This window comes from Poecilia mexicana, unplaced genomic scaffold (assembly GCF_051168715.1).
Source record: "Poecilia mexicana isolate PSO_F unplaced genomic scaffold, ASM5116871v1 scaffold_9, whole genome shotgun sequence".
Classification (NCBI taxonomy): domain Eukaryota; kingdom Metazoa; phylum Chordata; class Actinopteri; order Cyprinodontiformes; family Poeciliidae; genus Poecilia; species Poecilia mexicana.
The window spans coordinates 31,892,864-31,920,000 of record NW_028263378.1 but is presented as its reverse complement, the minus strand read 5'-3'; the positions used below and the strand labels follow the sequence as shown (position 1 = coordinate 31,920,000).

Here is a 27,137-nt window from a genome sequence, read left to right as displayed (position 1 = left end):
ATTTTACCAGCTTCAGATGATTTGAGCTGTGTGACATGGTGCATTATCTTGCTGGCAGTAGCCACCATAAGATGGGTGCACAGGGTGATTTTGAATGAATGATGAATTATGTATTACTCTTCAAAAAGGGGAAATAATATAAAATATAATTTGCAGCTACACAACACATAAAAAGCATGTGAAACATATGAATAAGGTAGAAATAGTGATAGAGAAAAAATCTGAACAGATGCAAATACCACTAAGCAAACTAAAAACCACAAACAAAGCTTAAAGTCAGTTAAAGCAACATTCCTTCTGTACTTCCTGATACATCCACAGTCGGAGAGTCATCTAATAATCTCAGCATGTAATACAGATCTGAGTTGTCCTTAAAGTCAGTGATGAAGAGGATGAAGCTCTTAAAACAAGAGCTCTGTTTTAAGTTAAGTTCAGCTAACAAATGGTCACTAGGAGAATGCTATTTGCATAAATGTCTGGGAGCTTCGGTGCAACAGGCAGACTGTGTAGACCTCATAATTGGCATACTGATACAAACACTGACATAACAAAATGCTACCTGATGTTGGCACTTTAGATATTCAATAACTTTATCAGCCTTTTCAACTTTTCCTGAAACTGCAGTCATCCATGTTCCATTAGGACATGGACATGATACAAGTATTATTCTAACACAGTCCATCAACGGCCTGCATTGGACAGCTTTCTCTCTTTGGTTGAACCCCTGTATATATGAAGGCATAATAAGCATAAGCAGGCCTTTTATTGAATGGAAAAGGGAGGTGAAATCCCTATTGAAAGCAGACTATTTCCTGGTGTATTTAGAGTGGATAACTTGAAGTGACGATCTCTGCTGTTAGCAATGAACTACCACAATCTGGCTTGGGTTTGTCAAAATGCTGTCAATTATACAATATAGAACTGAGATCTTATTAGAAACTTTATTGTGTGCTTATAAACTTAGTGCACCTTAACTGAAGTATTATGATGCAATTAAAGAGGATTTTTCCACCTGCAGTGGAATGTTGAAGAGACATGAATTAACTGGCACAGAAATGTTAAATAATAGTCCAACAGTTTTATTATTTTTGTAAATACACCTCTATAAATCTATGTGCAGTCTCTATATGTAGTATCTATTACTGTGTAGTTTATATGTTTCATTGAAATGGCACATCATCAAACCAACACTTCAGATATGAATCAGAATCTTCCTTGACTCAAAAACATTTTAAAATATATGTTTTATAGTAATCATCTCAATTTGAATATAGCTGGAATACATCACTGCATTTCAAGAAGATAATCACAAAAAAGCAGACTCATCCTAAAATATAATGTAGCAGTATATATTCTAATGACATGTATTCTGGCTGGAACTTCATTAGATTATTGCCACAGGTGGCGTGTGATGAAAATAAGCCACCTGCATTAAAAGTCTAAATCTTTTAATAGATTTAACTTTTAAAAACATTTCTGTTGTTTCTAGTGTACTATTTTAAATTCTATATATTTTTGGCTCGTACACCTTTACCTACATACTTTTATAATTGAATCTGCAATATAGCTGCTAATTCAAAGAATGATACTATAGCAAAAATATGGAATATCTACAAATGACACAAAACAGTTTTGTTTACCAGCAAACACTTCTAGATAAGTAAAATGTATATTGTCATAATTAATGACTTTACATTTTTAAATCAGATCAAGCATTGTAAAATATAATAATAAAAGTCTAAATTTAATATAAATTTTAGACACTCAAAACTCAAGTTGCGTTCTTAGAGTTTTAGAATCCTTTCCATTCTTTCAGCTGACTTCTGTCTTATCAGTTTCCTGTCAATCTGCAGGTGCAGCAGCTCATGAAGGTCTGTAAGCTCTTGACTGCATCCCTGTTTTTGCATGATTGGGCTTATGTGGGTACGGTAATTGTTTTAAAAATGTAAATAAATACAAAGTGGCTTCACTGCTTTTTCTTAGGATTGAGTAATTTTCCACAGGGAACCCTATTGTAATTTTTATTTGTGCAAAATTTTTTATTCTTCTCTGCTAATCTGGTTTGGGCATATGGTTGCATGTATAGACAAGACCGTTTTAAAGTTGAGGTTAACATTTTCTATTGAAAGAGTATTGAATCTATGGATATGATCAAGGGCTCCGCCAGGAGTCTTGGGCCCGGTGTCCAAAAATTAAATTGGGCCCCTTCTGCGCAGCTGCTGTTACATTTTCTTGAGTCTATCTGACCCATCCAAAGCGTCACAATTTTGAAGGCTTGCAACTGCCTTGCTTTCTTTGGTCCAAAACTAATACTACTTCAATATTTACTTCCAGCTAATTTTCACATGCAACAGTCTGCATACTGTGTGCAAATAGGTTGCTTAGTTTTTTAAAGTTAGTTTTAGCTTACTGAAAGGTCTCTACTCACCACCAACAGTCACAGGAGACATGTAAAATATACTCAAAGCAATCTGGACTTCTCAAAAAAGGCTATGTTGTTGCATTTTGTTCAAGCTGCTCTATATAACTTTAATAAAAAAAATGTCTTCTCCAATTTTGTTTTGTTTTGTTATGTTTTTTTATTATCATTTTATAAAGATTGTTTGAATTTCTGTCAGTAATAAATATGTTGTTTTTGTTGTGTAACTGTAAAAAAAGCAGAGAGACAGGAGAAATCCCTATGGACTCCCTGGAATGATGCTAACTTGCTTGTCACTGAACACAGTGTTGCTCCCCTTTTTCACTGGGACAGAAGCGAGGTTTTATTTTGATGTCTCTAACAACACTTAACAACAATGAGAACTAACTCATCTGTTAAGTGTGTTAAAAGGTACAGGGACAAGTTAATTATATGAATAGAGTTTTTACTGCTAAAAACAAAAAAAAAAAATATATATACATTTTGTTACTGACAAGGCCCCCAAATTGTTTCCTATTTCAATAGGAAAATAATAATAATTAAAGCTCCGCGGAGCCTCAAGCGGCCCTCGCAGCCAAGCGCCGCTCAGGCCTATAGCCACCGTGGGGTTCCAGCACCGCCTCCCGCCAGCCACCGCCAACACTCGCGTGCCGTCCACCAGGCGATCCGCTTCGATGCCTTCGGCAGAGCTCCCTGGCGATGCACCCAAAATCTGGAGCAGATTCGGCCATGTAGAGAGGAGATACAGCTGTTTTATTAACCTAGGGGGCGCAGTGGAGTCAAATTGCAATTAAACTCTATTGGGCTCCTTAGAGGTTTACAAGTGTCACTCATAAAAAGTCTGGTGCAAATCGGATGATGCGTGTGTGAATAAGAGAAGATCGTATGCATATGGCGAGGGACAGCCATTTTGCCATGCCCCCACGGGTCAGTAGAGTTCATCATCATCTCATTTTATGTCAGTCTGCACAGGATAAAACCCATATGAATTAGAGAGTAAAAGTAAGACACACAGTAGAAAAAAACAGGTTACATCCTGTCGGAAGTGGGCGGGGCAACGGTGATGTCATCAATTGACCACCTAACTGTGATGAGGGTTGGTCTATAATGAGACATAGAAAGTCTGATGCAGCTGTGACCTGGCATTTGGAAGTTATTTCACATTCATGTTTCATGGTGAATAGTCAAAGTTTGGGACTAAGCCACGCCCACATGCTTTGACATACAAAAATTCCTGTGATAACTTTCCACCTTTAATTTCTCAACTCTCTGCTGACTGAGATACAGCTGTTTTATTAACCTAGGGGGCGCAGTGGAGTCAAATTGCAATTAAACTGTATTGGGCTCCTTAGAGGTTCACAAGTGTCACTCATAAAAAGTCTGGTGCAAATTGGATGATGCGTTTTGTTAATAAGAGACGATCGTATGCATATGGTGAGGGACTGCCATTTTTGCCACACCCACACGGGTCAGTAGGCATTGACAGAGTTCATCTTCATCTCATTTTATGTCAGTCTGCACAGGATGAAACCCATATGACTTAGAGAGTAAAAGTCAGACATACAGTAGAAAAAACAGGTGACTTCCTGTCGGTAGTGGGCGGGGCTAAGGTGATGTCATCAATCGACCACCTAACTGTGATGAGGTCTGGTCTATAATGAGACATAGAAAGTCTGATGCAGCTGTGACCTTGTATGTGCATGTTATGTCACTTTGATGCTTAATGGTGAATAGTCAAAGTTTGGGACTAAGCCACGCCCACATGCTTTTACATACAAAAATTCCTGTGATAACTTTGGACCTTGAACGTCTCAACTGTCTGCTGACTGAGTTTGAAGTCTGTATCTCGAAAGCTGTAGGAGGAGATAGATCAGATGCGACGTCTATAAAAAACAGTAAATGGCGGACTTTGATCCAAAATGGCCGCCTTGTTGTTGGGTTTGCACCATGGCTCCAGGAGACTTTTTTGTAGGTCCTGACATTATACACATGTGTACCAGGTTTCAAAATTCTAGGTTAAAGCATGGCTTGGGGCTGATTATTTAAAAAATTCTAGGGGGCGCTGTAGAGAAATGAGGCCACGCCCATCAACGACTGTTATGGATTCCTGTTCGGGGATGAATAAGGATGCATCGTAGTGAGTTTGGTGCAGCTGGGCTGAAACATATGGAATCTAGAGCCAAACGTATGTCGGCGGCGTTTCCTCAGCTTCGCCGCGCTGCCACGGCCACGCCCTCTACTGAAAACTCTTGGCGCTTTAAAGCAAGTGAGACCAACATGTTATCTGTCATCCAACACAGAATCATCTTCATTAGGTCGAGAGAGCCATAGAGGGAGCTTTACAAGTCAAAAAAAGGCACTTCCTGTTCTGAGGGGGCGGGGGTTAGATGACGCCAGACTATGACGACATAGGATCGTCAGGCATCCCACCAGAATCACTCATGTCAAGTTTGGTGCAGCTGGGCTCAAAATTGTGGAATCTGCAGCCAAACGTATGGCGACGGCATTACAGGTCATTTCGCCACGCCGCCACGCCCACCTGCTCCATCAAAACCAAGCAGGGTTGGAATCCATGACACACCAACATGTTTTCTGTCTGTGGACACAGTTTCATGTTGATTAGGTCAAAGGGGTCAGATAGCGACCGTTCACAGTAAAACATGACACTTCCTGTTCTCAGGGGGCGTGGCCTAAGTGACGTCATCATTTGACCATTGGGTATTGTAGGGGACCCGATGATGATCAATCACTGAAATTTTGGTGCCTCTATGAGTTTTTTTGTAAAAGTTATAACCGTTTTCTGTTTCATGGCGAATCCATGAACTTTGACCCCAGGTAACCCCCCTTCAGGAAGGTCGAAAACGCAAACCTTTGATAACTTTGGATCGGCCATGCCTTATGAACGATCTGACCGAGTTTGAAGCCGATCGATCAAAATCCCTAGGACAAGTTCGAAAAAATGCGAACCCTGTGAACGGCCAAAATCGGGTCAAAATCGGAACTTCAATCCAAAATGGCCGACATTCTGTGATACTTGCACTATGACATTAATTGTAAATTCTGAGTGTCTTGGGGAGCTCTACAAGTGTACCACGTTTCAAGTCTCTACGATGAAGCAAGTGAATAGGAAAGGGTCTTTTGAAAGTTGCTAGGTGGCGCCCTTGAGCCGTTTCTGTTGCGATTTTTGGGAGGACCTTAAAATACATAATTTTTCACCGGGCTCTATGCCCCCGCCAAGTTTGGTGAGTTTTTGAATATGATAAAGCCCCCAAAAAGCCCCGTAAAGAGGGTGGCAGAATCGTAATAAGAAACAGTACAGTTTCAATAGGCCCATAGGCCTTCGCAGCGCTTAGCTGCTCGGGCCTAATAATAAACAGTACAGTTTCAATAGGCTCTCGCAGCGCTTAGCTGCTCGGGCCTAATAAAAAAATAAACAACTATTTTGTGGGAGAGCCCCTTGTCAGTCAGGGCTATTGGAATTGTCTTAAAGTTTCCGGTAACACTTTATTTGAAGGGGGTTGAATATGACTGACATGACACTGTCATAAAAACCTGTCATGAACATGAATAAGCCTTCATGAATATTTATGACTGTTGTCATAAAGCGTCATTCGGTAAATTATGACATTTTTAATACAAAGTTGACATTATTCAAAATGTCTTTGTTATGACAACTTGACATTAACCAAGAAATCATTACTGTTATAAATTTGTTATAAAAGTATTACTGATTGCACTTTAAAAATTAGGTAACTTTATGTTATTAAAGGTAAAGTTTAAACAGTAATGATTTCCTGGTTAATGTCAAGTTGTCATAACAAAGACATTTTGAATAATGTCAACTTTGTATTAAAAGTGTCATAATTTACCGAATGACGCTTTATGACAACAGTCATAAATATTCATGAAGACTTATTCATGTTCATGACAGGTGTTATGTCATGTTTATGAAAGTGTCATGACAGTCTTATTCAACTCCCTTCAAATAAAGTGTTACCAAGTTTTCCCCCTAATCTCCGCTGCTCTATGGACCTCAGTTAGCATGCTAAATGTTACCGTTAACAGCAGCAATATAGGCAAATGATGGACTGAATATGACTTGTTTAAAAGGTTTGCCAAAAGAAAACCTCCTCTGTCTAAAATTAATTTGGCAATTGGATTTAAGATTTTAATGATGAACCATAAGACTTGTGAATCTATGACTTGTAGACTAATGAGAGTGGAGAGTGGCCATAATGCTTATTCAAAGCTAAATTCAATGTATCATTCTAGCTTTCAAGGTTAGAGGTAGTTAATTAGGGCATGTTTTGCAGCCTTAGGATCTGCTCACCTTGATGTCACTGAGTTAACCAAATTAGACTAAGAAAAGATTCCAGATGTTGCCGAAGGCAGAAATTACCATTAGAAATGGATATGATCATGTAGAAGATAATTATTAACAACTACTGCTGCTAATGGTGCTTCTACAAGCCGTAGAATAAAGGGATGGACTCTCATGAAAACTTTCTTTTTTCCATAACTGTGAGCCAGAGCCTAAAAAAACAGTTTTTCAATTATCTGAACTAATCAGTTGTCCAGTGACATTCAGAAGCTAACTTTCAATTTCTATCCATCAATATTTTGTGTAAACATTTGGGTGTTCTTTGAGTTGGAGAACACTGCATCTTCAAAGTTCACATGTTCTCTACTGAATTTTGATTTGAAGTTAGTTAAATGTTAGTGATAGTAAAATTTTACAAATCACATTCTGTAAATGTTTTCTATTGCCAAATTAAGAAGTAGCAACACTTCTGCCTATTTATTTCTTCTCCATTATTGCATTGATTATTATTATTTCTTTTCCCTTGATTTTTAAAATGGTTTGTGTGATGAGATTTTTTTTTCTGCCTTAATATTATTTTTCCCTCTCACTGACTTACAATAAACAGAACACATGCACATTTAGAATATTTCCCGTTATAAAACTAAACTAATAACATTCAACTAAGTTATGATTTATGAAATATTAATCTAATATCCTTTTCTTTAATTAGCTTGTACAAATTTCTATAGAGTAGTTAGCAGAAATCCAACACATCTTTGTGGTATCTATAACCCTGAAATGAATTGAGGATGTTTAATAGAGAGCATTAATTGAGAGTTCTCAATGGTGCATAACAATTTCTTTTTCGATTAAAGTGTACTGAGTGACTGTCTTTTTTCTAGAACCCTAGCTCAGCCACCAGGAAATCAATATGGTCCTTCTCTTTGGTCTTGAAAGCTTCAGCAATGATTCGGGCGGCCTCTTCGTGTTCCTGTCCTCTCAGGGAAATTCCGTTGACTTCTAGGATGACCTGACCAACCTTCAGCTGGCCACAGTTATGAGCTGAGCCTCCTTTCTGTCAATGTGGAGGAAAGGAAAGAAAGGACAAATTAGTAAGACACACTGACATGTAGATGACTGTTACAGTGCCAATATTTTCTTGAAATAGGTGACGTAGTCACAAAGTACTTAAAAAAGACAAAAGTGGGTGGTTGGGTGGTGCAGAGGTCAGTGCGGGCGCACTGTAGGCTACAGACCTCAATCCGACTGTCCCGAGTGTGACTCCCGTGACTTCCCTTGCTGTATGTCTTTCCCCCCTTCTCTCTGCCCCTTCCTGTTGGACTACTATCAGCCAGTGCCAAAAAAAAATCTTAAAAACAAAACAAAACAAAACAAAAAAAACTGCCTAAAGTCCTGGAATGTGATTCAACCCATTTCCAGTGATTACTCAATTCAGTTGATTACATTTTAATTTTGCTGGGTTTATGAGTTAGTGTCTGTCTGTATTCTGAAGTCAATTCCATCATGTCCATGAGGCCACAGAAGACAGTGAAGTCAAGTATCATGTGTCAGAGCTTCATGGACATTTTGAATATCACATTGAAAAGTGAAGCTTTTCCAGTGCATAGCTCACAGCATTTAAATTTGCTGTAAGAAAATGTAAAAAATGTGAATCACTGTGCAAAGAATTATCTGCTATGTAGCTAGTAGCTTCTAGTCAGCAAAGATGATTCAGGCATCTGATTAGATTTCCTGGTCCTACTTAATAAAATACCTTGGTAACCTGACAATCAGAGAGACTGATACAAAAAAAAGTAGACAGGTTGTCCACACAGTCACAGAAAAAAAGTCTAACCAGACTGAAGACTGGAGCGTATTGGAGGGCTAGGTGTTCAGACATAGGATGTTATCACTCCTCACCTTAATCCTCCATCATACACCTGGTCCAAAATGGATTTGCATTAATAAACTGCACTGAATGGTGTAAATATCAACTAATAATAGAAAAGCTTACTGAAGCAGAGAGATAACAGAGATTATTTTGTACTGTTAAATTGTCCCAACTTTGTTTGTCTCTTATTAAACCAAAACATGCTAGATAAAATCATGGCTTGAACTCTTAAGCAGTACCAATTATTTTTGCCATCTTACCTGAATGGTCACAATGCGTGGCAAAGGTTGCCTTGTATTCGCTCCTCCCTCTATAGCAATTCCCAACGTGTTGGAATTTTTCACCACTCTGACTAGGGCAGTGTTGAGTGCTGAAATAGGTGAGCTTGTCTGCTGGGAAACAAGGTGAAGACAGGTAAGTAGGAGATGCTCTGTGGTACATCATTTGCCTACTGATGTTTATTGATGAAATTTAAAATCTGGTCCCAGTAGTGTGTTCAAATGAGTGGAGGCAGTTTGTCCTACTTTGAATATGTCAGATTTGTTTGAACTGTCCACAGGCAGAGATATGTGATCATTATGACATATTGCCATTATATAATTCAGCATAGCATTTTATCTTTGTGACTTTGTTCATGAAGGCTTAAAGTGTATTAATGTGTTTGATGCTGAGTAAATAAAAATGGTGGTCAAGGGGAGAAAAGTAAAATTGGATTTTAATGTTGAGCCTGGGTCCATGAAAACAGAAACGCTTTGAGGATTAGGAACATCATCAAGGCCAGTACAGCTCCACACCTCCCAACAATCCTTCAGCGCCTACTGGGAACCAAGACTCTTTATCAAAGGCATCATCTTATCAAGGCCAGGACAGCTCATCAGAAATTTTGTAACCTGAACTGATGATTCTTAACTTTACTGAGAAATTGGATTGTCACGTTTTGCTGGGTACTTCTCTCCTGAGCTCCCAAAAAGCATGTTTCTCGGATAAAATTACTTCTTATCTTAGTGTACCAAAAACAACAACACCTGACCCCGATTCCCCAGAGCACTGTCCAATCATTTCTGAGGTCTAAGATTGGGTGCCAGACATTGTCCTTGCGGCTGCGTCATTTGTTCTCTTTGAAAGTACTTTATCCATTGACTCACTTAGCCAAACAGCTACTATCCCAAAACATTCTTTCACAATCAACACAGCAGAAACATTTAAGTAAATCTACTCTTCTACCTCAGTTCTGCTCTGCATTTCCAGAACCAGAACCAAACATGGAGAAGCAGCATTCAGCTTCTCGCTCCACAAATTGGAAACAAACTTCTGGAAATTTGTAAAACAACTGAAACACTGAGTTATTTTAAATCAAGACTAAAAACCCACCTGTTTAGAGTTGCTTTTGAAACATTATAAATGAAACAATCAACATTTCGATGTGTAATGAAGCCACTTGACAATTGTTGACTGTGCTCTATAACTTTGTATTTTTTGTGTTTTAATGATGTGAAGCACTATTAACTGCCTTTTTGCCGATATGTGCTATACAAATACACTTGATTGATGACAGCCTTACTTGTCTTGTGGCTCCTGTAGGAGGCATGTGGGCCCCTTGCAGTTCCAGATGGCTCTGCTTATTTTTGGTTGGTCTTGGGCTGCCATCCTTAGTAAGACCGCTGGTCTCTCCTATATCTACACCGCTGTCTTCACTCAGAGTCTGACCACTGTCTGACAACTGAGACAGGGCACCTGGAAGAGGGAGGATCAGGATAATACACCTTTTATGAACTTGTATTATCAAAAAATATCAACGTCTAGAGATGTTCAAATAAGGTTTGGTCTTTTCAGTGAGCATGTTCAAGCTGTAGCTTTTTCTATCAACTCTGTCACATCAATAACAGAACAAGTACATGTCTAATTTAGAAATCAAATAAAACTGCTTTATTGAAACCTTGGCTCTCATGAAGGTCAACACTGCATTTTAAGTATATTGGTCATGTGGTTTTTCCTGTGAAAAAACCACATGACCAATATACTTTTCACTGGATTGTTATGCACCACGGTTTTTCTTTTCAGTCTCATTTCTATTATCTAAACCATAAACTTTAAACTAGCAAATCATTTCATGGTTTGACAATTTGGCAGTTTAATTTAGCCAATTTTTAAAGTCAATCCCTTTCTAAATGCAACTGATTGAAGCAGTGGTTATTTAACTTTAACTGTTATTTAACAGTGTGGCCACAGAATATACAGAATACACAGAATGTGTATTGAGTACCACAGGTTCTATGCTTGGGCCACATGTTTTACACACTCATAATACCAAAAATGGTATTGGCTCAACCATGTAAATCAATAAGTCTTTCAATGACTTCCATTCCAACAAGTGAAGAACATCCAGCATCAATGCATGCAGACTGCTGTGTTGAACCGTTAGCCATGAATACAGGAGGCTTGAAAAACAATAAACTTTATTAACCTATTCAACAAAAAGAAGAGAAGTTTCATGAAAGAAACTTTGATCATGGGGAGATTAAAACACAGGACTAAGACAACGATCGTTCTCTTTGCAGCACTTTTGGTTTATGTAGAATTCTGCAGAAGAAACCTTGTAATTACAGGTTCCCCAGTATTGCCATTGGTAATCAACGCTGGCTGCCAGCCTCTTCATCTTCACTGTTAGATGGAGTTTGGCCACTCATGTGCCACTGATGCTGGGCAAACCAGAGGTTTGATGTCCCATATTTCCAAGGTGGCTTATGCTAACCACGCATAACTGTTACAAAATATTCTGTTTGTTTCTAGGACCATAGCTCTTTTCACCACCAGCCTCTAAGACAAAACAAACCCCTGGCCAAGCACTAATGCCATGCTGACCAGAGCTAATGTGCCCCCGTTTTAGCTAACATGTTCCAACTGACAACCCTGCAAACTGTTAGCTGAGCTACTAACTCAGTTCCCAACACGGACATAGCCGGCCAAATAGCTACACTCATATTGTCTACTGGAACTCTATTCACAGTAGGTTGTGCTCTGTGCAGAAACAACAAAATTAAATTATATCAAACTTAAATAGTGGGATCCTCAAAATAAATAATAGCTCAGAATAATCAATTTAAGTATTGATTAACATGTGCCTTTAACCATACATGTTTAACAGTTAAAATTATTATAAAAATTAATATAATTATAATTAAATTATTTAACACTCTGTAAATTCCTCATCTGTTTTTTCAATACTTAAAATTCATATGAATTGTAAGCTGTAACATCATTGCATTATTTTATTGGTTCTATTTTGATATTTTTACTGTTGTACCTTAAGTTACTTTATTTTGATCGAGTTTGTTAATTAAAATGTTTTAATTGTAAAGTTTAATTTGTTTGGTTAATGACACTTGTATATTTGAGAGAGGTTGTTTGTATTTCATTTCATATACCTGTGTAGCATCTTGCTGTTCAGATAACGCCAGTGATGAACTTATGCATTAATCTATTGCCTTATCAGACAGGTATTTATGAATACTGAGACTAAACAATTTGGCTATTTGTAGTCAAAACCTGACTCCCATGTGGCATTTTAGTAAGCTGCAGGCATCAATTTTGGATGCAAGGTCTCTTTGAATAGGCAGTCTTTCTTTCACCAACAGGGTTTCAGGTGAGTGTCCTTACTGGTGCAGTCTGTGGGGTCTGTGGAAAAAAAACAAAACAAAACTTGATGTGGTTCAGAGTTTTTTTTTTTTTACCAAGTTATATGGTTATGATTGCTGTGACATCCTTCTTTTTAGAAACTGCAAATGGTTTCATGTAATGGACTGGGGGATTTCAGTGTTTTTATCTGAGTGTCTGTCCTCTTTGTAGTTCAGTCTTTCATTGCTGGAGGCCCAATACATGAAATTTCCTTGCATCTAAATATTCCACATACATTTGTTAATTATAAGAAAATGGAAGTGACTGGGAATGACAGTAACTCAGTAACAAATTTGTATGCCTTCTCACTCCGCTTACAGAGCGGAGTGAGCTCTGTAAGTGTAATATGTAGTGAGGAACATATTAAGCAGAAGTCTCCAACTTGCAGATTCACTAGATGCACATAATAAAGCTTCATGTGGCCTTTAGATTAGCTCAAGAAAAAGGTGCATAGGTTTTCATGGAATAGGTTTCCATGGCCAAGCAGCTAAATCCATCCTCTTATGTCACATTAAATTAAGTGCTGAATGCAAAAGTGTAACTTATGCTGTCACTGGACTCTAGAGCAGGGAGATCTGTTCTCTAGATGTATCATAATTATCTCCCTGGTAAATCTAATGAACTAGTTTAGACTTGATATTTGCCAGGAGGCTGATACTTGCCGGACTGCATCCTGTCAGGTGTAGTTTGCAACTGATGGTTGTAGTTTTACAGTTATGGAAAGAAACTCTTTGAACATGGTTGAACATGGTATGACAAGATTTTGGCCAACTTCATGTTCTTGACTCTGTGAAGCAGTTTAGAGATATCCCCAAATCAGCTACAACATGACTGATTACCACTGCACAAAGCAAGGTCTATAGAACTGAATGTATGAGTTAGATGTTGAAGAACCTGAATGGTCACAATGGATAATATAACCTGAAAGCTTTAGGGTGAATTAGAATAGAGACGTAAACAAGCTTTTCTCATTCATCAGAATTTTTTTTTCTGAAGTTATAATTAGGATGTTATTGAAATATATTTTCCTTTCTGATGAGCTAATAATTTGTTAGAGTGGCTTTGCTTTTCTTGTGATAAGTTTGAAGTTATGACCGTATAGGTTCAGACTGCAGGGAACTGACCACTTTTTCTCATCATGTTATCTCCACAATGAGAACTTAATGTTCTCATTCTGTTTTTACTCCTAGATTTTATGCTTAGTTTTTAGGATAATAAAGGAAGGCAAAAGTCCAGAACCGGCGTTATCTGAACATGGAATAAACACAGACGACTTCTCTCAAATATACAAGAGTTTATTAGCAAAATGAATTAAACTTCACAGTTAAAACATTTTATTCAGCCAACTCAATGAGCTAGTTACACACACAACTAAAATTACTGAGAAAAAGATAAAATGATTAAACTAAAACTACTAGAAGTATAAACTGTCAAAATAGTACCATTAAAATGATGCAATTATGTAATTCAGTATGAATTGATAATATTGAGAATCCAGATTGATTAAATGAAGAAATTGCCATGTATTAATTAGTTTGTCTAATTCAGGTTAATTTACACCAAAATATGCTTTTTGTTATACAGCAATACCAGAAACATTTTGCAAGGAAGTGTTTTATTAAATTTTGACTGAAATATAAATCATTAACCCTTTATGAAAATTTATTCTCAATCTGTTCATCCCACATTGATCATTTAAATAGTCGGAGTAGTAAAATGGCAGGTTGGGGGCGTGTTGCCACTCAAAATAACGTCTTAAGTGGTCCACAAAAATCAAGTGTTTTGCTGTTTATACAATCTAATTTAAGTCTGAAACATTGTAAATAAAATTAAATGTTTATGAACATCATGGATCCACTGTGGTGGACTATGCTGGTAGAAAAGCTATGTTTTAGAATGTGGGAGCCCTAAAATGACTTTAGCATCTAAAGTTACCTGTACCTTAGCTTGAAGGAACATTTAAGTAAAATGGAATAAAAAGTTATGTAATCAAAAATACACTTAATGGATTCACACTCTTATGAAACATAATACAGACATTTAAACTGATCATCCTTGTCAGGATCTGGGGTTGTTTATCTTTGGTTTTGGGTTTTGTTTGCTTCCGTGTTTCTTAGTTCCTCTTTAATTTAGATCAGCTGTGATTTGTTTCACTTTGGTCTAGTTCTTTTGTTGGTATTCTAGTTTCATCATTGTTCTGTGGTAGCTTTTTCTTTTTATTAGATCTGTCATGTTTCTGTTTTACTTAACTTCAGTTCTTCCAGTTGTTTATTTACTGTTTATAGTTATTCTTCGTTAGTTACTCTAGTTCTGTTATTTTCTTCAGTCTAGCTATTCTTTAGTATCAGATTTATTTCTGTTCCCCTCTGTACTCTTCATTGCCCACTGTGTCTTTCTCGCTCCCAGTGTCCTCTGTCTGCCTTTCTGCTCTCTCTCCTCACACCTGGAGTCAGTTTACCAATCAGTCTGGTTCCTTTGTCTCAGCAGTCACCCTCCCAGTACTTAAGTTCCTCTCCTTCAGTCATTCCTTTATGGTCTCCATTGTTTCTTCTCCGTTTATTCTCTGTAATCATTGTGTGTCCTTATGGTTTTCAGTTTCTGCTTCCTTGGATTATGTTTTGCATTTAGTCCTGGCTTTCTGTGAAATATTTCGTAAGTTTATTTTTCATAATTTTTTCACTAAATACTTCATCATCAACTCCACTTATCATTTGTTCTGCTTTTGGGTCCTCCACTCATCAACCATCATCAATCATGACAATCCTAAGCCATTATTACTGCCTAGGTACCATACTGTGAACAGAGTTCAGATGGTGAGAGGAACTTAGAGTGAATCTCACCCTCAAATCAACTTGTTTTTGCTGATAAACTGTCTGAATATGTCATTTGGAGTTCTGTCATTATGTTTCTGTGCAGATTCAACCTTTTTGTGCAATTCTTTCAGTTTGGTATTATTTTGCCTAAAACTGTCTCACAGTCAAAAAGTCTATGGTCAAATGGTTCTTAGGTAGATGAATTTTCCCATTGGTTGCAGCAGCACAGCTTGGTACAGCTTCATCACTGTGGGCATAAAAGCACAGCAATCCCTCTCTTCCCATCTCTTTTTCCCCTCCACCTGCCTGGTGGTGAGTCAGGAGTTGGAGTAGCAAGTGTTGCCATGGTGACTGGCGAACACTGATTGATAGCATTACTTGGCTTTATAAAACAATGTGGACACGGCGTGGAGTGAATATTGGTGAAGGTATGGTGTTAAACAGATGACTGTGTGAGACTGGCTGGAAAGCCGAGGGAGCAGGAGAAGCTAATGGCAGCTATTGGCCACTCTCACTGCTTGCTTAGGACAAAGAGGAGAAAGCACTCTGCAGTCTGTAGAGTGTTTTCTCCAACAACACAGAAAAAGAGTGGCTTTATCACTAGCTGTTTTGAAAAAAATGTCACTAAAGGAGTCCGGAAAATCGCTAAATATAGCCACAATGTGGATAAGTTGACAACAGTGCTTGTTCTGTCCTGATCACAGTCCCATTCACCCCCTCTGCTCATCACACAGTAGGCCATGTCTGTTGTCTCTGCCCACTTTATCAAAATCTGCCAGGGGCAGGGCTATGCTTTCAGAGGGTGGTTAGTTACACTTGAAGGATTAAACTGGTGACCTCTATGTCAGGAGTGCTTAGGTGCTGTGAGAAGGTGGGTGGTTTAGCTCTGCAGTAGAACGGGTTGCAGCAGTGGTTGGGGATCTGTGCAGGCATATTCTTAGCTCTGGTTTGGTACCAGCTTACAGAGGGGTTGTGATCAGGCAAGCCTGGGGGTTTCAACAATGGTAAACGGCATCAGAGGGTTGCGGTTTCACCTGCACTACTAGAACAGCTGGAGCACTTGATTAGGGGCTTGTTTCCTGTTAGAGACTGGCAGTAATCAGCTGTGCTGAGAATCTCCTTCTCAGCTCAGGGCCTATGAACAAATGGAGCATTTAGCAGTAGCTGTGCATGTCTAACATAGCTCAACTTTGGAAAGTTGGGGAGTCTTCTGGTTTCAGCAGCATTCAGCTGACATGACTCGGTAAAGCTGTGTCTCTCAGCTCTGGAATGAGCATCAGCTGTTATCCTTGCCCACTGGTGGAGTGGCAGCCAAATAAATCTTGGGGAATCTGCATAGTTTCAAGGTTTCTTCTGTAGAAACTGAACAAAGCAGGATCAGTTTTATTCATTCAGTATAGGTACTGAATCTGTGAAACAACATATATATAATTTTTTTTTTCATTCCAAAATTACAGCAGTTGCAGGCCCTTCCAAGACATCACAGAGTTTCCTTCTTAAAACTCCTCCTGCTGCTGGGACTAGAGTTAATGCAACATTGTCAAATCCGTTTATCATACCAGCTAGTATTTAGTCCTTCAGTCCTTCACTGCTGGAAGCACAACAACATGCGTACTCTTTATGAGGGACAGCTGCAAAATTAACCACTTAATACAATTAGCTAAGATTCACTAGATAGATGACTATTTACCATTAAAGACTGACTGCTAAATAATGCAAAATTTGACAGCATTATGTTATAACTATGATAGAACCAGGATGTTTTTGATCAAATTTAAATCTATCTTTATGCATTGCTTGATTTGGTTATTTACTTGTTTAAAACAACATTTATTGGTACCTGCTATTATATAAATAGACTGAATTGAGTTGAGCAAATGTACTCACTCTAACACTGGTGACATACCTCTTTGCTGTTGTCTGGAGTCTGCAGACAGCCGGTTCATGTCTGGAACGATGATTTTGTGGGTGAGGGCAGGTGAGCATGGCCGGTCTGGACTACATGATAGAGAGGCAGGTATCATGTGAGAGGGGCATGGGGAAGGACACGGCGAAGGACGCGGTGAAGGATGAGGTGATGGCATTGGAGATGCTTCTTTAGAGGAGGAGGCAGACTTTGAAAAAACAGATGACTTTTCATATGAGCTTGACCGAGAAGAAAGTTTGACTGCTGCCTCTGGTTGAACAAATATGGAGGAGTCCCGATGGTGCAGGAAGCCCGGACATGTTTGGTGTCCAGACGTGAGCCGGTTGAAGTGGCCAGCATGCTGAGTGAAGTGTGAATGGGTGTATTGCTCTGAGCCAGAGAGGTGAGGGGTGCTCTGGCAGGTATGTTGGAGTGCATTGAGAGATGTATGATATTTTGTAGCAGCACAGGTATGCTGGGGAGATGTTGAGAAGGGCTGGTGGGAGGTAGGCAAGGATTTTAGTGACTTGTGGAAGCATTCTTGAAGCAGCCGAGTGGGACCAGGAAGAGGTACACTGGAACTGGGCTGGAGGAGCCGGGCTGAGGGCTGCTGACTGAGCTCTTTGTCTCTGGTTTGAATATTCTGGGCCTGGACAGGTGCAGCCCTGAAAGGTGGAGGAGAAGACCTCGCCTCATCCTGTCAGTGAAAATCAAGAGTGACATGAAGAGGGAAATTTGAAAATCCCCTTTTGTTCTTTAATGATAGAAGTGCTTGTAATTCTACAGGGAAGGCTCTCAAATGTTTCAGTTAAAATGACAAAATTAATGAAATCACTAAATACATATACATATGTATATCCTACAACAAAGAGATTACAGTCATTAACATGTCTCTCGTTGAGAGACATTGAGTGCTTTTCAAGACAGTAAATGTCACCTAGTAAAACCAAACAAAATCCCTAAAAAGTGGATGAGAAACCAAGAATTGAATTGGTCAGAGTGTCCTTAAGCTCTAGCTTAACCAAATGGTGCACAAGGACATTAAGAGGAACTGAAGCTGAAGACATGAGAGAACAGGAAGGTGTGTTTTTGTGCAAATTAAAAGTACGCCTGAGAATAGGTGTGAAAAGCAAAACTTTGTAGTCAATATGAAATTCAATCAGTAGCCTAGAGGTTTATGAAGAACATGACCAGGTGGACACCAGGTCTTTGTCAATTACTGCTGCTGCTAGTCTGAAGTAACTGAAAGGGAAAGGAGTTTGGCTGAAGATTCCAGCTCCATAGAGACTTTGGGTAAATAAGCAGCACATTGTAAGAGTAGTTTAGGCAAGCTGAATGGGAGATTCAAGGACTTCTCAAACATGCATGCATGAGTCAAAGCAACACTTTGGGTATGTTTTATTTATTGAGATAATGATGCAAAAAAGGATTATACACAAAGTCAAGAAAATTATAGACAACCCTGAGAACTAGACTCTCCAAGGAAAACAAGTGTCTTCAGTCGGAGGCTTCTTCAAATTTGCTATGGCATAGACTGCAACAGGAGCTCCTTCCTGCCCAGTCATCACTTTCTACAATAACTCTTTGAAGAATCTTGAATTGATTTCAGTTACAGCAACATTAATTTTTTCTTTGGGATCAATAAAGTATTTTGGAATTCAACTGAATTAAATTTTGATGAGAATATATTATAACTCATATATTATGAGTTATAATGTTATAACATTATAACTCATATATTATGAGTTATAATGTTATAACATTATAACTCATATATTATGAGTTATAATGTTATAACATTATAACATAATAACATGATATAAAACAAAAACAACAAAATTGAATAATAGCCTCTCTTTAAGAGTATTGTTTTAATGATTTGTTCTTGAAACCTTGAAACAGTAGAAGGTTGCTAAGGGCAGCACCCACACTCTTAAACCTGAGAAGTGGAAAGAATCATTTAGGAAAGAACTTGGTTCACATGTCCTCTTCATTACCTACACAAATCAAAATTTTTAATTTTCTAGAACTATTATTCTCATATTGCTGTATAAAAACACAAACCCCTCATCGTATTTTATGAAGTTCAGTTTTTTGTTCAGTGGTGAGATGACCATCAACTCATTATTAATTGTAGGGAAACTGAAGAGATGCAGATTGACCCTCAAGTCAAGAGGTGACAACTCCCCACTTTTAATTCATGAAGAGAAAACCAGACAGGTCAGTTCTAATAGATAACTGGGTGTTCACTGAGATGATCTGTTCAGATGCGACATTTCATATGTTGTGCTCCCACCTACAGCATAAACTGTATTTTTAACCTATACTGAGGATTCAAAAATACTTTATAGATCACAAAAGAAAATTAGATCTCTGGGGTTGACCAGAAATTTATGTTTTTATTCTATCAGGCCATATTGGAAGAGAACAATCAGGTTTGTGGTAGGTAATCTCTTTGTTGAACTGGAATGTAAACTTAAATTAATCATCTGGTACAAATGCCAATGAAGGTTAGAGGGAGGACTGATAATTCCTCCCTGCAGTCCGTTTGGTCTGTCCTTGCTGAGGGTACTGTTTGATCTCATTTACATCCTCAACTTGCTCTATGAACTAACTGTCTGGGAGTCTGCATAGAGCCCCCACCTGCAGACTTAATAGATTTAAATTAATCAGAATAATAAATATGTAAGGCACATGGTTTACTGGTATGTTGATGCTCTAGTCTGATGGTGTGTTTGGAATAAGATGGAAGGTGCTACATATGTTCACAATCAAAATTAGACTTGGCATTATGTAAGTAAAGAAAAGAGTCCCATACCAGTGAAATGTTTCGGAAGGCATTCCTGTTCTTTTCTTGTTCTTTTTCTATCCAGTTGCCAGTGGAAGCTTCAGCCTGAAAGAAAAAAATCACAGTTTTAATGCAAGTGTAAATGTGAAAGGCATATGGTCTAGTTTAGATTGCTGAAGCCAGATGGATGAGCCTTGGACAACAGGACGACAGAATGAGTCCTTGAACAAACCTTTGAATAATTTAAAGCTTTATGTCTTAATGATTCATTGCAGCAGTTTTCAAAATGGACCTCAGGCGCTGATCTTTTTTTCATACAAGGGGCATTTATATGATGTTTTAGTAATATAAGAATACACTCATTTTCTTAAGTGAATAAACAAATAAAAACAAAAAATCTGCTCACTCTACCTATCTGGCAGACTGCGTAGAGCCTCCACCTCTAGACTTAATAGATTCAAGTTTTAATTTGCACCTTATGGTGCTATTTTCTGTTAATCAAGCTACAAATCTGAAATCCTTCAAAGGGTTAATGTGAGGGAGTTCAACAGGCTCTGGTGCTAAAGGAAGAAAGTCATAACTATAATGTGACCAAGCAGAATGAGGTCTCTGTGGATTGATGTGGACTAAAAGTGATCATCAATACAATGTGCTGTAGTCTCTGCTATGACCCAGAAAGCTGCACTTTGTTGAGGGAAACTGAGGGAACAACAGAAAAATGTGATTTCAATGTCACTTGTAGCCAAGTTATTTACCTGTTAAAGTTGACAATCATATAATTTCCTTTTAATAACATTACAATGGTAATTTTGAACTTGCTATATTTTTAACTGAGGTCAATTCAGCTCAGATCAACAATTGGCATCACAAAATCGTTTTAGTTATTCAACAAAAACTAAATCACAGTGCTGTGGGAATGTGTCAAAAACTGTTTAAACCAAACAGATTAGCAACATTAAGTCTCAATCTCCTCTATTAATGAAAATCTGACTTTATCAGATTTTCATTAATATAGTGTTAGGGAAGAAAAAAGGTCCTTCAAAAATGAAGTTCTGGATAGCTTTAGTAAGATGAAAAATATGTATAAGAGGTCAGAGTAACACACAGGCAGTGTGTGTGTGACAGCATTTCTGACACTCAGGGTTATTTGCTGCAGCCCCAGTCTGGTGAGGAACAACTTCTGAGACACCTACACACACATGCACACACACGCGCACACACAGAGAGTATAAGGATTTTTTCTCAGAAAAGTGGACAAACTATCTTAAAGGCATCAATAACTGGACATAAGGGGACAGCGACAATTGTTTTCACTCCATTGTATGAAATAAAAATTATTTTATTTCATCACTCTTCTCTCACTGGGATCTGTGGCGAGGGATGTTGTGTAAACAAAAACCTCATAAATAGATAAAGAAAAATAGCTTGGTGACCTGACCTTTTCTTTACAACAACCAATGCAAAGTTTTCTGAAAATTTAACAGGACTAACCTAAACCAGTCCTTTTAGAAAAGTTGCTCAGATTGTTGAGGTTTACAGACATCTTTTTCTGCTCTTCTATTTTCAGGTTATACTACCCTATTTTAGTTAGGATGTGGTCTAGACTTTAAGTAGGCCATTACAAAGCATTTATTATTATTTGAGTCATTTTGTTGTACATTCGTTGCTGCATTTAAGATAATCTTGTTGTATGACAGTAACTAATTGTCTCACGAGTTTAAAACGAAAACGAGAGACTAATCCAAAGTGGAAGACAATCAAAAGGGAAAATAAGGCATAAAAATTGCGATTGGAATTTACCACAATGCATAGTGACAAGATACAAAGCATTTTGGGAGATGGTCCTTTCGACAGTTGCGACACAACTGAAGCTTTTTGACAAGGCACATCAGCTCTACGTTCACATGCAAGAAAAGAACACTGTCCCCACTGTGAAGCATGGAGGAGGCTCAGTTATGCTCTAGGAGGATTTGCTGCATCAGACACAGGGTGCCTTGAATGTGTGCAGCAGGCGATGAAATCTCAAGACTATCAAGGCATTCTGCAGAAAAATGTGCTGCCTAGAGTCAGAAAGCTTGGTATCAGTTGCAGGTCATGGGTCTCGACCCAGAACACAACTAAAAACACCAAAGAATGGCTAAGAGAAAAACATTGGACTATTCTAAACAGGCCTGCCATCAGTCCTGATCTAAATCCTGTTGAACATCTGTGGAAGGAGCTGAAACATCTGGAGAAGGCACCCTTCAACTGGAGACACCTGGAGCAGTTTGTCCATGAGAGTGGACCAGAACACCTGTAGACAGGTGAAGAAATCTCTCTGACAGAATTTGATTGGTTGCCTTAAAAGGTTGAGCAACAAAATATTAAATTATAGGTTGAACCACATTTTAAAATCAATGTTGAATTTTCATTGTTTGATTTTCATTTTTTTTAATCATTTATTAGTCTTGTTAGATTAAAGTTATTTTAGTGACCAGTGTGGACTTTTTGGTTAATAAAGGACAATAACAACACAGTAAAAACTGCTGGGTTAAAAATAACCCAATACGTAACCCAGCGCTGGGTCAAATATGGACCGACCCAACGCTGGGTTGTTTTAACCCAACTGGGTTGGGTTGAGGGTTTGACCCAGCACATTGGGTCATGGCAACTAACCAAACGTTGGGTTAAATTGACTTGTTTAAATTGGTTAAACTGACCCAAAATTGGGTTGAAATTCATAACCCAACACAAGGGTTATTATACCACTATAGTTGGGTTAAAAAAAATTATTTTAAATTTCACTATATAAAAACAGGATTAAAAGACATATGAATTTAAAGCTTCTTTTATTTCCACATGATACATATATAGAGCCAGCAATTTCATTTACAAAAGTTACAAAACATAAGTAGTTAAATCACTTCAATTCATTTGGCTACAACTCCAGAAGTATCTGTTACTCCATATTAGAAAACATTTAATGAAAAAAAGTCTGTTTTAAAGCAAACTACAAGTAAACCTTTCAGCCATTAAACAAGGAGCATTTTTAACGACACTTTAGCATTTTGCCTGTCTCCCTGCATGAGGACATACAGGTTGTCACATTTTGTAGATGCACCACCAGGTTTGTCCCAACCTGATGGAGAGAGAAGACAGAAAATAACAGGCCATTAGTGATGAACTTATATAAACAGCAAACAATTTGAGCATGATTCAGAGATGAATGTTGACTTACAGGCTGGATATCAATGAAACCCTCTGAACTTCCAGGTTGATGGATCTGAAACTCTTCTCCCAAATGTGTAAGTAGGGAGGAGCACTGGCAGCAGCTGCAGGGCTACATCATCTTGTCTGCATGGGAAACATAAGCTTGTGTTAAAATGTTAAATGTTAACAGTTTATAAACATCTCTTGAGCTTCAATACCTTAAGGGAGAAAATTCATGTTGTTGAGAAGACGGCCGCTCCTTTCTCTTCTTGGCCATACAAAAGATCTTCGTTGAGAACAAGAGAGAGAAGCACAAAAACAGGCCTTTAGTGAATTTAAAGGTAAAGGGCTACATTCTCAAAAACTAATTTCTGACTGATTCTAGTTTAACACAAAACCTCACTATTGAATGTGATGCACTTATTTAAACAATCTGAGCATTATTCAGAGATGAAGGTTGACTTACAGGCTGGATATCAATGAAAACATCTGAATTTCCAGGTTGATGGATCTGAAACTTCTCCCAAATTAGTAAGGTGGAGCAGGAAGGAGTACTGGCAGCAGCTGCAGGACTACATCATCTTCTGTATCAAACATAAGTTAGTGTTAAAATGTTACAGTAACTAAAAAGCATGACAACATTTTAGAGAACATTTCTTCTGAGCTTCAATACCTTGAGGGAGCAGACTCATGTTCTTGGTCATGCAGAAGGTCTTCGTTGAGAACGAGGAGTTTGGGTTTCGCTTAATTCTCCTGAAGATCCTGGATGTAAAATTACAAAATCTATCAGAAAAGACAAAATCACAAATCAAACTTTAATGACTGAATTAAATCTTATAGCTGTCTCAACTGCAAATAACTTGTAATTAGCCAGCAATTTCAAATGTTCAGAGTAATTTTATGTTCCTAAAAATAAATATAGCACTTAATAAAATAAAATGACATATAATTTAATTTAGAAGTAAAACTTAACACAAACTTAGTGCTGAATAACTTTCAGCACCAACTTTAAATAAATGTATTTGTAATTAATACCGTAGTAACAATAATAATAAAATGAGCAAACATTAACATTAGATATTGTCTTAGTTTTGCTTTTAATTCGTTGCCTAAAACCAGCGGGAGTTTGAAAGCAATGTGCCGGGAGACGGTCGTTCTCTCTCGGCTTAACGAGCCGCTCCGCCCGGTCAACTGACAGAGAGGGCGAGACGAGCCGGCGGCTGGAGGGGAGCGATAAGTCCGAACACGTCCGAGCATGTTTGTAATTAAGCTATATGTTAATAAACCGAGCGCATAATTCAGGTTTACACAACTAATTTATCGCCTAATAACTTTGCAAAAGTTATTTTATTTTCAAAAAGCATAATATAACCACATTATTAAAGCTCTTCTCGCTCTCCTCCGCCATTACTGCTGGTGTTCGAACACGTAGCCTCAGCCCGCTAAGGATGCGCGCGCATATTGCAAAAATCAGGGGACAAACCGTCAACTACCTTTTCTTTTAAAACTAAATCGATTTTTAAAAATTTGACTATGTTAAGTTACGAACAAATATGATTGAGGTTATATTAAAAACTGAATTTAATTTACTTGACAAATTGTGCCCTTCCCCTTCATCTATTTTTTCCCCAACATCCGTATTGTAGCAACACCGAAGCTCTTTGTCAGAGGAACCTACCGTAATAAACATTTTAAATAACCATAAAAATAAATATCAAACATGTTTGAAATAAATTCAATTTATGTATAAAATTCTATAAACGTTGAAACTTTATCTTCTTTTTACTTACCATGTCTTATTTCAAAGTAGAGGAGAAGTCCGTTATGCAATGTTCACAGTCATGTTGAAAATGGAGGCTTGTGAAGAGGGGCGTGGCTTCTTCCAAGTTTCATCTTTAACCCAACCGTTTGGGTAAATCTACCCACCCAACTCCTGGCCCAACAGAAGTGTGCAAGATGTAGACTTCCGATAAATTTCTGACCCAACTCATGAGTTATGAATTTTGACCCAATATTTGGTCAAACTAACCCAACCTATGACCCAACAGCTTCAACCCAGAAATTGGGTTATGAAAATAACCCAGCATTTTTTACTGTGAATGTTGTCAATGGGTGTATATCATATTTGTTGTCAAAAGTTGTTCTATGAATCAAATGAAGTGATTTGAATGGTTTCTGATCTGGGTACAATATGTTCATTTCATTTTAAGACCTGAAATGGATCATTTATTTAACATGTTTAACAAAGCAATGAAAACATTCAGCAAAAATGATGAAAAATCTTGCTTTTAATTTCTATTTCAGAAACTTTCTTGCATTATCAACTAACAGACTTCATTCTGACTACTAAGGTGAATGCAGTCAAAAATACAAGAATGGCATCAAAACACTAAAGGTGGATTTCACATCGTCAGGTATTACAGAGAGGGAGGTTACCACTGGATGGCTGATCTGTCCTGCATCATGTATCACAAGAGCTGGATGGCTGGAATGGCCTGATGGATGTAGCACTCTGAGACCTCCTTGCCAGGCCTGATGAGCCTCCCTTTGATGGTGCAACACCAGGCTGTCGTACACCTCCAGATCCTGAGGAGCCACTAAACTCCTGACCTCAGACAACAAGGACAACTGTGGGTTGGATAAGAAATGAAAGCAGAAAATAAAATAAGAGCATATTGAAAGAGAGCGTGGCTTGTGATTGCAATCAGGTCAGGTCTTCCTCACACTCCTTTACCTTTGCATGGGTGTTGAAAAGCTCAGAAAGAGCCATGGTCAATGGCTCCACATTGATGTGTCCTTGCTGATACTCCTGCAGGTAGTAGGCCATGGTCTGCCTCTCCTGTTCTGTCAGCAGCATGTAGGCCTGTTGCTCCAGAGACACCTGAGCACCAGGTGGGCTAACCCCTCTGTACCCTGCCGACTGAGAGAAAAGATTTTTTTTCAGTAAGAAAAATCCAAAGCACCAAAGGAGCGAAAGATGCATGGTTGCTTGACTGGTAAAAAATGTACTACAGTAACCCTGCCTTGTGATTATAAATAAGTTAGATTAAATATAAATATAAAAATAATTCATTAAAGTGCCAAAGATGTGTGAGAGTGGTGAAGTGAGAACCAATCTTTGAAGAGACTTTGCTTTTAATGAAATCAGATTTTACAAAGCCAGAACTCATGTGTGATTGGTTAATTGAAGACCACTTCAGCTCACTGGATAATAAAAGTTAAACAACATTGGTTAAATGTCTGCTCTGAAGCACTGTGAAAACAGAAGAGCTGTCGCTTTTATGGTCAAAAATCAACAGTGACTTCCGCGACATGGTACTGCAGCTGACAATCAGAATCATTCTTCTCTGGACCTACATGGAAAACTGGTGACAAGTCGCCTGAAACTGCTGGATACCAGCTGGAAAACCCAAATCACACAGCTGTTAGCGGCAGGGAACTGTTAAATGCTAACAGTCTCACCTCCCTCTGTAGGCAAAAAGGCTTCTGAAAGACAACTTAATGGCATTCAAAATAAGCTGTTACAGACCCGAAAACTCAGTTAGTGCATTAAGAGAAGGCAAGGGTCTTGCTTGAGTGCAGTGGCGGATGTGGAGACTGTTACAAAAATTACAAAAGATAAAATTAACTGACGGTGAGGTAATTCTGGAAGAAATTGGCCGGTAAAGGCTATTTTACAACAAAATGAGGGGGGGCAGGGTGAGCCAAGATGGCGTCCAAGACTTCTATTCTCAAGCTCCGCTAAAAACTATACTTAAATCCACAACTTAAACATCCCTGTTTAGTTTGGCATCTTGGTCTTTAATACAATCATGCACAGATTGGAAAATAAGAGAAAAGATCATAAGTCATCCAACATAAACAGTGTAAACCTTGATTTGCATAACTACGCCAACATCTCTGCTACTGCCGAAGCCTCAATGGATGTCGGGACTCTACACTCTGGCTGGGTGGCTTTATACAAAGGCTTTGTATAAAGCCTTTCTTTGCACAAAGAAGGCTTTCCCTTCTTTGTGTAAATAAGGGAAAGCCCTGAGCCGCCACCGACGACCCAGAAGACATTGCTGTAAAACTCTCTACCATTATCAATTATAAATTATAAAATATAATTTTATAAGATGCAAAATTATATTTGTATTTAAGTGTGCTGTAC

At 38.2% G+C, this 27,137-nt stretch overlaps 1 protein-coding gene and 1 long non-coding RNA gene across 8 annotated transcripts in view; both read right to left on the bottom strand.

The window, feature by feature from the left end:
- Nucleotides 1–7,044: 7,044 nt before the first annotated feature.
- Nucleotides 7,045–27,137, bottom strand: part of whrnb (whirlin b) — a 60,493-nt gene continuing 40,400 nt past the window's right edge. Inside the window, exons 6-12 of one of the 3 annotated variants that reach the window (XM_088009152.1) lie at nucleotides 25,719–25,904; nucleotides 25,391–25,612; nucleotides 19,826–19,900; nucleotides 17,008–17,704; nucleotides 10,175–10,347; nucleotides 8,874–9,005; nucleotides 7,045–7,797 (exon numbers count right to left, since the gene is read on the bottom strand). In XM_088009152.1, coding sequence (XP_087865278.1) covers nucleotides 7,621–7,797; nucleotides 8,874–9,005; nucleotides 10,175–10,347; nucleotides 17,008–17,704; nucleotides 19,826–19,900; nucleotides 25,391–25,612; nucleotides 25,719–25,904 — 1,662 coding nt within the window. In that variant the 3' untranslated portion in view covers nucleotides 7,045–7,620. The remainder of the gene's footprint in view (nucleotides 7,798–8,873; nucleotides 9,006–10,174; nucleotides 10,348–17,007; nucleotides 17,705–19,825; nucleotides 19,901–25,390; nucleotides 25,613–25,718; nucleotides 25,905–27,137) is intronic. The other 2 variants (XM_088009153.1, XM_088009154.1) reach the window with 2 other exon arrangements.
- Nucleotides 22,607–25,075, bottom strand: LOC148157766 (uncharacterized). 5 transcript variants are annotated; one of them, XR_015764317.1, is made up of 6 exons: nucleotides 24,360–25,075; nucleotides 23,658–23,767; nucleotides 23,451–23,568; nucleotides 23,203–23,270; nucleotides 23,013–23,128; nucleotides 22,607–22,913 (listed from the first exon to the last, which is right to left on the bottom strand). It is a non-coding gene; the product is annotated as an uncharacterized LOC148157766 (long non-coding RNA). The 5 variants fall into 5 exon arrangements; XR_015764318.1 differs by having other exon boundaries at nucleotides 23,658–23,746; XR_015764319.1 differs by having other exon boundaries at nucleotides 23,658–23,746; nucleotides 24,775–25,075.